The sequence below is a fragment of the Octopus sinensis genome, linkage group LG15 (assembly GCF_006345805.1).
Source record: "Octopus sinensis linkage group LG15, ASM634580v1, whole genome shotgun sequence".
Lineage (NCBI taxonomy): Eukaryota > Metazoa > Mollusca > Cephalopoda > Octopoda > Octopodidae > Octopus > Octopus sinensis.
The window spans coordinates 52,640,934-52,654,388 of NC_043011.1; the positions used below are offsets into that span (position 1 = coordinate 52,640,934).

A 13,455-nucleotide genomic window follows, 5' to 3' on the forward strand; every position below is an offset into this window, starting at 1 on the left:
GTGTGAGCGTGGACGCCAACTCCGCCGCCATCGACACACGAAAAATTATGCATTAAAATGGAATAAAAATGATGTTAAATTATTTTTAAAATCGTAGACTCATCGTAGACACGCGCTAATATTCAGACGGGCTCGATATGAATCACGACTATAAGCTACCCGATTTGGTTAAACTGTACCGCAAAATGTGGGAGTAGTTAGGAATCTAAATCGAAGGGGACAGACACTCACACAACTACAGTTTTATATATATAGATTACATAGCGCAGTAGTGGTGAGAATGACAGCAAAGAAAGCATACATTCACTCTCTGCATGCAATTAGACTCGGAAAGTTCATGAGGAACCCATTGACCCAATTTGCTGACTTTTCGATAGCACACAGGTGTCAATGAATGGTTGAATGACCAAATCCAAGCTTCTCTGCTAGTTCCTCAACAGTTACGATGAATTTGTTCCACCAGGGTTTTCAGGATGTCCTTGTCGAGTTCTACAGATCTTTCAGGATGAGGCTCGTCTTCTAGGCTGTAGTTTATGGCTCGGGATTTCTGGAACCACCATTGACACTGCCTTATGCTTATTGTCCAATCCCCATATACTGCATTAATATTTCTTGTACTTTGCACACATTTATATTCTGTTATTCTTTTATATGTTTCAGCCTTGAGGTTGTGGCCATGCTGGATCATGTGTGTGTGTGTGTCTATCTGTCTGTCTGTCTGTATGTATATATGTATATGGTGTGTGAACAATAATATTTTCAACAGATGTGTTGCAAATGTATCTGATTGTTCTCAAGCTTCAATACTGTGTGTATGTGTGTGTGTGTATGTGTATGTAGTTATATGTATGTATGTTATGATTGTATGTGTGTATGTATGATGGTGTGTATGTATGTGTGTGTATGATGTGTGTGTGTGTTGTATGTGATGTATGTATGTATGTATGATGTATGTATGTATGTTGTATGTGTATGTATGTATGTATGTATGATGTATGTATGTATGTATGTATGTATGTATGTATGTATGTAGTATGTATGATGTATGTATGTATGTATGAGTGTATGTTTACTTTATTACTAATACTCTCTTCCAAGAACATTTTCACTCACTCTTAGCTCTTAGCTTCCCATACATTTTACTCATGTATCTATCAGCGTCATAGACAGAATACTTTCACTTTAGTCTTGCTCAAATCACTCTGTCGCTATTTACTTTCATTTTATTCGTTGCCCACTGTGTGTGTGCGTTTGCGTGTGGTGTAACCAGACTAAGAAAGCATTGACACACACACCAGAATGTGAGTTTTCTGTAAATTTTGCTTAATTGGAGTTTAAATTTTAAAAACTGGACCTGGCATGACGCGATGCATTGTACTCTTAAAAATGCCAGGTAAATTGTAATTGAAGAAATCCTATATTGTAGATTTGTATAACTCCCAAAGGAGGCAGATAAAATCTGCCTTTTATAATAAGAGATATATATATATATATATTATATATATATATATATATATATATATATATATATATATATATATACATACATATATACACATACATATGCACACAATACACACATACACATGCACACACAAAGTACGCTTATATTGTTGCAAGTGTTAAATATATCTAAAAGCCTAGATAATAGAAACACAGACAATTATTCCAACCACCACCAGTCACCCACTAAACCTCTCCTAACACCATCAACAACACAGTAGGGATTAAAAAGCAAAGCATTTGCTAGAGTGTACAATTAGTCCATCATCACCACCACCATACACTGCTACAAGCCAAAGAGAGAGGCCTCCATGTCGTTGCTCAATCTGCTAGAAATAACAGCCAAAGTTGTCCTCTAACCACACCATGTCATCTTATAAAAAGGACACATTTGAAAATGTAGCCATATATACGAAATGACTGGATAGATGGTATGGTTAGGACGGCCTGGGGTTAAACAACAAGAATAATAACAGCATCAACAGACCACCACCACCACCACTACAACAACAACAACGATTCTCCCATCCACAGCCAAACTAGTCACATACAAGATACTGGGTCGGCCCTTTAAACAATAGACACAAAAACGTCACATGACTGTAGAAGCCTGTGTTAACAATGTTAATTACACACACATATACATATACATGTATGCACTCCTCTCTTCTAGTAGGATTAGAAACTCCCATCACACCCCCAGGGCATCCTGAAACTATTAGCCTCTCAGTTGATCCTCATCACCTGCTACATCAAATTCCACCACCACCACCACACATAACTTCTCCCACCAGCATCATCGTCACCACCACCACTACCACCCACAATTAACTGCTCAGTCTGAATCAGACACTACCTGGCGATTGTACTTCGAGGCTGTCTCATCTTTATTATTGCATATTGTATATGTGTTTGGTTACTTCCTGGTTGTAAAGAACAACAAAAAGACAAGGAGGAATTTATTACCAAAGTATCACTAACCACCACAACACACTCTAACCCAAAGCTAACTATCCTATGAACTTTCTCATCACATGTAAGCATCACCATCACGGTCAGCTACAAAGTACTACAGACCACAAGCATCTCAATATACCACAGTCACCAGACTACAGTACATTATAAAGAACAAGAGAAAGAAGGACAAAAAAAAAAAACATATACATAAACCAAATATTTTTGTTTATATAAAATTATAAACTTATACACCAAGACATGCCGGGACAGGCAAATAGTGGCAACAAGAAAATGATGGACTGTCCACCAGCATCTACTAAATTAATGTCTCTCTGTGATCTCTGTTCCTGCTGGTGGAACTGTATGATGTAAGTAAACTAGATTATAATAATAATAATAATAATAATAATAATTGTGTACAGTGCTCAGGTGCACTACAACTCATCTAAAGTGTATATATAATCAGGTGTAGTTTCGGTGGATTTCGGAAAGCATGAGGGCCTTAAAGGATGCAGTGTCTTCAGAACTTATTGGGTATTCAATAAGAAATAAAGGATTTGGGGGCTTGCTCATGGTAGGTACTAGTGGCACAAATACCAAAACTTAGTTATATTATGTCTGTGATTGAACATCTTAACCCTCTACCATTCAGATTCCTCTGTCAAATTAAATGCTTATTTATTCACAATGCTTTAAATTAATCCTGCTTTATCTCATAGCTGTGAGTGAGATTTTGATGAAGTGGTTCCATATTTGTAGAATGATATTTTAGGGTGGTTGTGAGATGAGAGCCTGGAGCTGGTCTTTTCAAACATAAAACAGATGGAATATTTCGACTGGATATAGCAAGTTTAAATGCAACAGGGTTAAAGGGATGGCCACAAATTTCAAAAAAAAAAAAGGAAAAAAAAAAAGACATTTTATTTTTTGTGGTTTGGTAGAAATCCTATCTTTAGGTAACTTTTATGAAACAAGCCTAGAATAGCGTGTTCTAACATCACAGGGAAATGAATTAACTCACCAGCATCACTTTGCAAGATGATGAGAGATGAGAGGGTATCAGTCTCTTCATTATGTGACAAACTCTATTATTAAATTTTTTTTTTCATTTAAAAAATTTCAAAATGTAGGTATTTATTTATGTTGCATGTATATATCTATGTCTGTCCATTTCTCTCTCTCTCTGCCGGCATCAGTTGTTAGTTGTCAGAGCACTGCATCCTTCAAAACTTCCATGCTTTCTGAGATTCGCAAACACTACACCTGATTTTCTCCCCTCCATACACACACAAGCATGTATCTGACTCATACATTGTTCGCTTTCCAGACATTTCTCCATTACTGCATGTACTTTATGACAAGTTGTGGTGCACCTGAGCTCTGTATACAATAATTTCATTTTATATATGTATTTATATATATCTGTTTGAGTGTGTCTGTAATCATCACAAACTTTTTCTGTTTGTCAGTAATTTTTAATAACTTTAATGACAATCTATCTTGTTTAAGAGCAGTGGAGTTGTTACAAGTTGGTATGCAGAAATACAGTCACACTAATTATTAATAAAAAACACCAAGTTCAATTCCAAAGGAAGCAGAGAGAGATACACAGACATTGATTTCATGTTACTTAGCCACTGGCCAACTCTGATAATACAGACCTGTGATCAAAAGCATTCCTTTCCTAACCATTCCATCCAGCTGTATATAAAAAAAAAACTACTTAGTTCAATGAATGCTTCCTCTTTTCAAAACAGTAAGGTGAGATATTAGGGAAATTTGGCTGCTCTTTCTAGCAGATGCACTAATCACACAATAAAATCAGTAACGTAAGATATTAGGGAAATTTGGCTGCTCTTTCTAGCAGATGCACTAATCACACAATAAAATCAGTAACGTAAGATATTAGGGAAATTTGGCTGCTCTTTCTAGCAGGTACACTAATCACACAATAAAATCAGTAACATATTAAACTGAGTTTAAGCATTGATGGAAATGGAAGGATATTCAGGGATTTTATTATATATAAAGTAAATTCATGATAAAGTTTCCTTAAGAATCAAGGCACATCAACATGTAAGATGCCAGAAAATGGCAAGGTACAAACACAAAGCTCACAGTGAAATAAAATACTATAGACTTCAAGCACTAGTAGGATACCATAGATATGCAAGTACCAAATCCAATTTGTAACCACTGATCTGACTCTTTGGTGTGGTGTAGGTATAAAATAGTTAACACGAATGGCATTTAAAATTTATGACAACTGTTTTGGAAGAATTTCATTTTATGTAGTTGTAAAAGATTACATCATAATATACAATCCACCATCATCAGATAAAATTTTAAACAGTTGACCTGGGCATAGCCAACATTTCTTGGGTTAGTGAGATATAATATAATATACATAAGGGCTATGAGCAAATGTAAAAATAAAAATTTAAAATGAACCACTACAAAAAGAAGTTGCTGATTTCTGGGCAACACCTTTGCCATTTGCTATTACCTTTAAATGGCTTGATTCTTTAACATTCAAATTAATCTGTCAAATGTAAAACTTGTTTATTCATTTGGTTTTGAATTAATCATGCATTGACTTATAGCTTTGAGATTTCAATGATGTTATTGTCCATTTTTAGAATGACAAAGTAGGGTGGATACAAGAGGCTAGACTTGGCCAGTTTGAACTGAAAACAAGAGGTATATTTGGGCTGGATGTGGTTGGTCTAAATTCTAAATGGTTAATAAAAGCTGCAAATACACCGTTATATTTCTGTTTTAACTGAGCCCAAAACTGCACACCCATCTGGTTTACAGTGTTGAAGTCAGAGTATGTTGCCTGCAGCCATAGTGTAGTGAATCTGGAATGTTATGTGAGGTAGAATTAACTACCAGGAGATGTAATGGGAATTACAGTATGTGTGTGTGTGTGTGTGTGAGCCTATTCATATGAAAACTTGAAATTGTACTGTTGTGTGTAATCAGTCTCTCTCTCTCTCTCTTTTACTTGTTTCAGTCATTTGACTGCAGCCATGCTGGAGCACCGCCTTTAGTCGATCAAATCGACCCTGGGACTTATTCTTTGTAAGCCCAGTACTTATTCTATCGGTATCTTTTGCCGAACCGCTAAGTGACGGGGACGTAAACACACCAGCATCGGTTGTCAAGCAATGCTAGGGGGACAAACACAGATACACAAACCCACACACACACACATATATATATATATATATATATATATATATACATATATACGACAGGCTTCTTTCAGTTTCCATCTACCAAATCCACTCACAAGGCATTGGTCGGCCCGGGGCTATAGCAGAAGACACTTGCCCAAGATGCCACGCAGTGGGACTGAACCCGAACCATGTGGTTGGTTAGCAAGCTACTTACCACACAGCCACTCCTGCGTCTGTCTGGAACCAATTATTATTTCTTTATTTCTTCCTCAAAAAGGCTTTCAAAACATCCCTTCTCTAACATTGATACACAGAACCTAACTACCTAACTACAAAGCTTATGCTTCCCTTTATTTAACAACTAGTAGCATAGTCCGGCATTGCCCGGGTATGTAAGAGCCCCTAGTAGGCAACGGCTAATTCCAATCGGGTCCTTTCTCTCTAGGGAACGAAGGCGCATGTGTAGGTTGCAATGTCTTCTCTTCACTCGAATACTTCTGTGTATACGATGTTCCTAGCTGTCCCTTTGAGCGATAAAAAGGTCGAGTTGTGTCCCCTAGACAGAAAATGTTTTGCATATAAAAAGCTTAGATTCTCGACCCCATGTCGAATTTATCGATTTTTTCAGAACTGGGGCAACTTTTCAAAATTTTCGCTGCATCAGTTTTGAATTATGACATTGGGCTATATGTGTGTCAAGTTTCATCAGAATTGGTTGAAAGCCGTGGTCAGGGTGAGGGTACAACCTGACAGACACACAGACAGACAAACTGCCATTTGTATATAGAGAGATGAGATGGAAAGTAACTAATAATAAGCGGAATGTAGAAGTTGGTTACACACAAAAGGTTAGTTATCTGTTCATTGCATTGTTGTGGCTGACAGCTGTCAAATTTTGTCTAAACCCTACAATCTTGAAGGAATGTAACTAACTATTAGAATTTTTTGACAGACATCTTCACATGACAATTCAAAATGTGTGGGTGCTTGTGTACATGTGTGTTTGTGTGCATCTCAGTGTATGCCTTTTTAATATTTTTTTTTGTTTTCTAAATTTTAGGGGGCAAACAGAAATGGGCTATTATGAAATTTGTGCTTTATCTAAGAGAAGTAGTCGACATAAAGAGTGAAATAGCTTCAATTGGGAACTGAAACTACAGTACCTACTTAATTTGAAAGGAATTTCTATTTGCTTAGCGACTGTTATGTCTCCTCCAAGCAATAAATAGACCCTGCAACAATAATGACAGCAGCAGCAGCTGTAGCTATTTCCTTGGCAATGTCTAAAATAATACTTTTTATGAACCTTCACAAGGCTATTTATTTATAGAACAGATGGTGTTAAGCTTTTGTTTGCATAGATAATCCAAGATAAACCAAGATTAAACAATTATATTTTAAGCTGAGTCAGCAATTTGGTACAATATTAATTTAGAAAAAAACATGGATTAACAAGCAGCGTATAATCTGTTGAATACCAAACAATTAATCTATCTAGGAGCTAATTATAATTAGCTTTCACTCTTATGAAGATTCAACATTTATATAGATTTGTGATGGTACATCCACCCTCAACCTAAACATTGGGGGACTGCACCAAAAACTTAAGTAATTGAAAAAACAGTCCCTAGCCTGACTCTGTGCTACTTGAATTCTCTTCAACTTTGACTACAACAGTTTCAGCACCTTAGAATGAATTGAATATATTGCTCCATTACTCCATCACCTAAACTCATCTATTTCCCTTTAGTGATGTTCTACTCAGAGTTTTCTGTATCGTCTTCCTTGTTTCACTATCCTGACATAAAGCAGATATCATCCCTAGATATTTTCTGATTAGTAAGCTCATTAGTAAAACTGAAACAACATTGCTATGACATCTTTGATCCATTGCTACCAAACGTGCTTTACTCCATCAACTCTATGCCACATTTTTACCATGCATTTTATCATCTATTCACATTACAAATCACAAAAACATCACTGAACACCTTTAAGGCCCAGTTGCATCCTTAATTCCCATACAATTAGGCATCTTCCTAAATAGTGTTACACTCAACAGAACATACTCAATTCTGTTTTTCTCATGCTCATCTCATGTTTCATTGCCATACTACAACATATTTCTAACAGATACTGCCAGGTACACTTTGCTTAAAGGAAAATTTCCAGAAATTTAAAATGGAATTCTTCACTCACAGTTTTAAATGAATATCGCACCACCAACACACACACACAGTATGCTTACATATAATTAAACATGATTATCAATCTAGATATACCTTTTTCAGAGACATACACACACACACACTAACTCATATATCCAGCTGTTCATAAAAATACACCCATATCTAAATATCTACAGCACTGCATATCAGATGTAAGGTATAGTCCTCAGTTAGGTGAAAAGATTGTATAACTGAGAAGATGGGTCCTTGTCCTTGTCTTTTGCCATAGAACAGTTTGATCAGGGCTATACAACAACCCCAATCCTAACAACAACTTAACTGTAACTCCTCCACCCCACACCACATTGGCAACTTTACCAGCTTCTGTTGTAATAACAAAAGCCATAAACCCCCATGCAGTAACGGTTTGATAAATTCTATCCTTTTAGTTCCAATGCAATGATGTCAGGTTGAAAGAGCACGTCTCTCTCCTCCCGTGAAATGAAATAAAACACAAAGGCAAAAATATTTTAAGTGGAATAAACTAAATGAAACATTAAATACACATTAGAACAATAGATAGAATTAGCTGCAATTGTTTTAACTGAATGCATATTAGATTTACCAACTTACATAAGTAGAAATCCATTGTAAACAGTATTTTAGAAGTATTGTTAACTAGAAAATTATATCAAAAGATATTTTATAATGGTCATTTGAGACAATTAAATATATAAAAGGCATTTTTATTCAAAGTATTAACCATTTACTAAAACTATTTGTAAAATTAAAACTGTGATAAACTAGGTTAGTTCCATTATAATGCTTTATGAACACCAATGCTGTTTGGAGGCAAGAATGAATAATAGTAGAGTAGTAAAAATTTGAAGAGGATGGGGAAAAGCTTCAAGAATTGCCATTTCTGATGGGAAAAAAACCCCGATTTTCTCTCAATGTACAAAATGCAGACTGTATGGTAAGTATAATATCTACATATATTTCCCATGTAATACTACATGGCACTCTAAGAATGAGGAGTGTAAAAAAGTGTAAAGTTGTGCTACATGGGAAATGAAATTAGTGGGCTATATGAGGCATATTTATGAAGTCTGAAGTTGTATGATAGGGAGGTGTGTTTAAAAGCAGCAGTATTGTATGCTATTGAAACAGGTGTAGTGAATTAAAAGTACCAACAATAACATAGCTAAATATAGTCTAAATTGGATATAATTTTAAGTTACTAGAAAGATTGAGTGTAACTGAGCTGAGAAAGAAGCTGGGAAAATCTCACAGAAGAGTTAGTAAAAAGAAGATTTGAGAAGAAGTAGAAAGAAAACTGGGTCTCTCAATGAGATGATAAAGGATCAGATAATGTTGCAGACATATTCTAATTATAACTTTATTGGAAAATAGACATTAATATGATACTGATGATTGTGATAGTAGCAATAATGGTAGTCAGTGTAATGAGATTATCAATGTGTAAGGTGAACATGTGATATATAGGTACTATATGGGACAGGATATTTTACAAGGCCATAGTCACATGCCTCATGTGTCTGAATTCAATTTCCAAAAGGTTAAATTCTATTATACTAGTTTCTAAGTTAGGCACAAGACCAGCAATTTTGAGGAGAGAAGGTTAGTTGATAACATCAACCCCAGTACTTGATTGTACTTTATTTTATTGACCCCGGAGGGATAAGTTGACCTTGGGTGGGATTAGGACTCAGAATGCATAGAGCCAGAACACAACAAGACATTTGGCCAATGCTCTAATGATTCTGCCATCTTTTACAATGGAATTTATAATTCATCCTTTGAAAATCCACAAATAAAGATTAGTAATTCTACTGAAAGGGTGTAAACAGAATTTGAAATAAGACAAAGTGGTTATTTTAAAGCAGTAGTTACTGAAAAAGAAGTTCACTAAGATGGCTTCTGATTTATCTCTCTACTGTAACCTTAATTCCACAGAACACACTATATGTCGCTTCTAAACATGTCATAAAACCTAAATTCCGAGAAGTTTCTTAATGTATAAAGTGTGTTGTATTTTCTTTAATGTTTGCTTTTTCAGATTCAGTGAATCAGCGACCATGCCAGATCCTTTCATAAACATCATTCCAGACACCTTACCGGAGTCTAGCAGTCCTCAAGACATAGTGACGCAACCAACATCTACAGCTCTGGTCCCAGTAAATGCTGATAAAAGATGGCAATTTGATGGTGGAAGGGTGAAGTCAAATTTTGGCCACGTTTCCTTCTCAAAAGGGAATATGTCGAAAGAAGACAGGAAAAGATTGATGGACATGAAAGAGGAGAGGCATAAGATCAAATTAGAAATTCTCAAACTGGAGAGGGAAATGATTAAGAATAAAATGCAGAGTGGTGATGACACGAGAATCAAACTGATAACTGAAGAAGTTACTTTATCATAAAACTGAAGATCACTGGTTTATGCTGCTACATTCCAGACTGAATGGCTTTTTTTCTCTTTTTCTTATTTTTCCAAATTTTTGTATAACTTTTTTCTTTTTTATATTTTGATAAATAATAAATAAAATGAAGCATTTGAATTTTTTGATTTATACATCATCATCATCATCATCATCGTTTAACGTCCGCTTTCCATGCTAGCATGGGTTGGACGGTTCAACTGGGGTCTGTGAAGCTGGAAGGCTTCATCAGGCCCAGTCAGATCTGGCAGTGTTTCTACGGCTGGATGCCCTTCCTAACGCCAACCACTCCGTGAGTGTAGTGGGTGCTTTTTATGTGTCACTGACACAGGTGCCAGACGAGGCTGGCGAACAGCCACGCTCGGATGGTATTTTTTATGTGCCACCGACACAGGTGCCAGACGAGGCTGGTGAACGGCCACGCTCGGATGGTGTTTTTTATGTGCCACCGACACAGGTGCCAGACGAGGCTGGCGAACGGCCACGCTCGGATGGTGTTTTTTATGTGCCACCAACACAGGTGCCAGACGAGGCTGGCGAACGGCCACGCTCGGATGGTGCTTTTTATGTGCCACCGACACAGGTGCCAGACGAGGCTGGCGAATGGCCATGCTCGGATGGTGCTTTTTATGTGCCACCGACACAGGTGCTAGACGAGGCTGGCGAACGGCCATGCTCGGATGGTGCTTTTTATGTGCCACCGACACAGGTGCCAGATGAGGCTGGCGAACGGCCATGCTCGGATGGTGTTTTTTATGTGCCACCGACACAGGTGCCAGACGAGGCTGGCGAACGGCCACGCTCGGATGGTGTTTTTTATGTGCCACCGACACAGGTGCCAGACGAGGCTGGCGAACGGCCATGCTCGGATGGTGCTTTTTATGTGCCACCGACACAGGTGCTAGACGAGGCTGGCGAATGGCCATGCTCGGATGGTGCTTTTTATGTGCCACCGACACAGGTGCCAGATGAGGCTGGCGAACGGCCATGCTCGGATGGTGCTTTTTATGTGCCACCGACACAGGTGCTAGATGAGGCTGGCGAACGGCCACGCTCGGATTCTCATAAAAACAAAAATGAATAAATGAAATGAAACAAAGATCAGGGATTTTGTGTCCTTATGGAGGTTGATGAACATGTAGAATGAAAAAAATGCCTGATGCTGAAGGTGAAAGATTCAATGCAGTAAAATGATGAAGAAAAACATGGAGAAAGGAGCTGAGCTTATGTTATTAAGTTGTTGGGCTTTACAGAAGAATGGCAATATGCTATGCTTGAAACCCATCAAATGTATAACAGCAGAGCATACAACAATAGTAGTAGTGGTGGTGGTTGTGGTAGTAGTAGCAGCAGTAGTAGTAGTAGTAGTAGTAGTAGTAGTAGTGTAGTAGTAGTAGTAGTAGTAGTGGTAGTAGTAGTAGTAGTAGTAGTAGTAGTAGTATCAGTAGTAGTAGTAGTAGTAGTAGTAGTAGTAGTAGTCTTCCTCTAACAGAGCACAGGATATTGAGCTGATAGGGTTTTCAACACGAAACTGGTAAGAGTCAACTATAAAACTTATAGTCGCACACATATTGGAAAATATAATCCTAGATGTACTATGCCTGAAATAAATGACAGGATGACCATGGCAAGAACACCTTTGGTCATAGGTTGGCTAGATCAGTGGAAACCTGGGGTTCAATACCAACCAACCAACCATGAGAGAGATAACTTATTTCAAGTTACCAGTACAAAAGTATGATTTTCATATAACTTGGATAATAACACTACTACTGGTAATGTCTATTGTCTATGTAGTATGGGAATCTTTAAAAGTTAACAAATTACATGTCAGTTATACAGTGTTCTTGTTGCTTACTGTGAACTGTGAACTGTGTAATCAATGATCCTGTATGTAGAACAAAAAAGGCCAGGAAAGACTAAATGTCTTTAGCAATGATGCAACTCACTACAGGTGATAAGTAGGATATAAGCAGTTGACTTTTAATCTGTGAGGCCAGCACTGATAACATCAGCATTATTATAATTATAATTATTATTATTATTATTATTATTATTATTAAGTGAGAGAGCAGTGCATGCCATCAAAGTGACACTGGGGTTAAATATACAAAGCCCAGTATACCCATCATGACTACCCGTCTGATAAGGGTACACCAGGCACATGCATCACAACCATATGTGCGTGACATGGTGATATATCAGGATAAACAGTGCATGACCTTACAGGTGGGGCCCAGTTAGAATTTTCTTCTGGTCGAGTAACCCATCCCGCTCAAAAGGTCCCTGAATAAGGGTTGTTTAAGGATGTTGAATGAAACACCCATGTTTCCAGAGGTGAATTATTCAAACCCCAAAGAATCCCTCTCAACACATGGCTATGATGCTCCCCCACTACTTCTGCTCGTGATCAGAGATGCACATATCGTCAGCCACTAAAGGACATGCTCAACTGGTTAACGTCAAACAACTGACAAGTAAATCTGTGGTATTGAGCAGAATATTTGCTGTAGCCCATCTTTTATACCAAAACAAAACAATGTACATGATAACACTTCCAATCAGTTAAGATCAAGCCACTGCCTGGTACTGTATCAGGTCATTAATTATTATTATTGTTATTATTTATGCACAACAGATTAGACTGTTGGAAAGAATTCTGAATATTGGGCTACAAATAACTTAAGATACCAAGAATCTGGAGCTGTACTAAAGTAAGTTTTATGCCTATTTCCTCTATCAATCTGTTCAAATCATTAGGAATAGTTCCTAATGCACCAGTAACTACAAGGATACATTTTACCCACACTTTCCAAACCCTCTGTAACTCAATGGTTAGGTCCTGCTACTTTATTATTTTCTCTATATCTCTCATATTGACTTTCTTATCATTTGGAATTGTAAAGTCAATTGCCTGGTACTTTCGATTCTCTCTCTTTACAACTACTAAATCAGGCCTTCTAGCTTTTATTACTCTGTCAGCCTGCATGTTAAAATCCCACAACATCTTATATTTCTTACTTTCTAGAACTTTACTAGGTTCATGTTCATACCACTTACCAGTATGGTCAAATCCTAGCTTTCTACACAACTCTGAGGATTATTCTCCCTAGGTTCCTACATTGGGAAACTACCTGATTTTTGTCTGTCTTGGCTTTTATCCAGTTAGTCCTCAATGCCTGATCT

At 37.2% G+C, this 13,455-nt stretch overlaps 2 protein-coding genes across 2 annotated transcripts in view; one reads left to right on the forward strand and one right to left on the reverse strand.

Annotated features, from left to right (window-relative positions):
• Positions 1–13,455, reverse strand: part of LOC115220010 (ATP-binding cassette sub-family B member 7, mitochondrial) — a 52,880-nt gene that overhangs the window by 4,582 nt on the left and 34,843 nt on the right. The window lies entirely within an intron of this gene.
• LOC118766349 lies at positions 1,811–10,385 on the forward strand. The gene is made up of 2 exons (XM_036509735.1): positions 1,811–2,828; positions 9,891–10,385. The coding sequence occupies exons 1-2, from the start codon at positions 2,719–2,721 to the stop codon at positions 10,249–10,251; spliced, it is 471 nt and encodes a 156-aa protein (XP_036365628.1). The 5' UTR covers positions 1,811–2,718; the 3' UTR covers positions 10,252–10,385.

Excerpts from the sequence above, each read along its gene's own strand:
- LOC118766349 (XM_036509735.1), top strand. The coding sequence starts at position 2,719 with ATGCCGGGACAGGCAAATAGTGGCAACAAGAAAATGATGGACTGTCCA. Across the intron at positions 2,829-9,890 it reads TGCTGGTGGAACTGTATGAT|ATTCAGTGAATCAGCGACCA; the intron begins GTAAGTAAACTA and ends TTGCTTTTTCAG.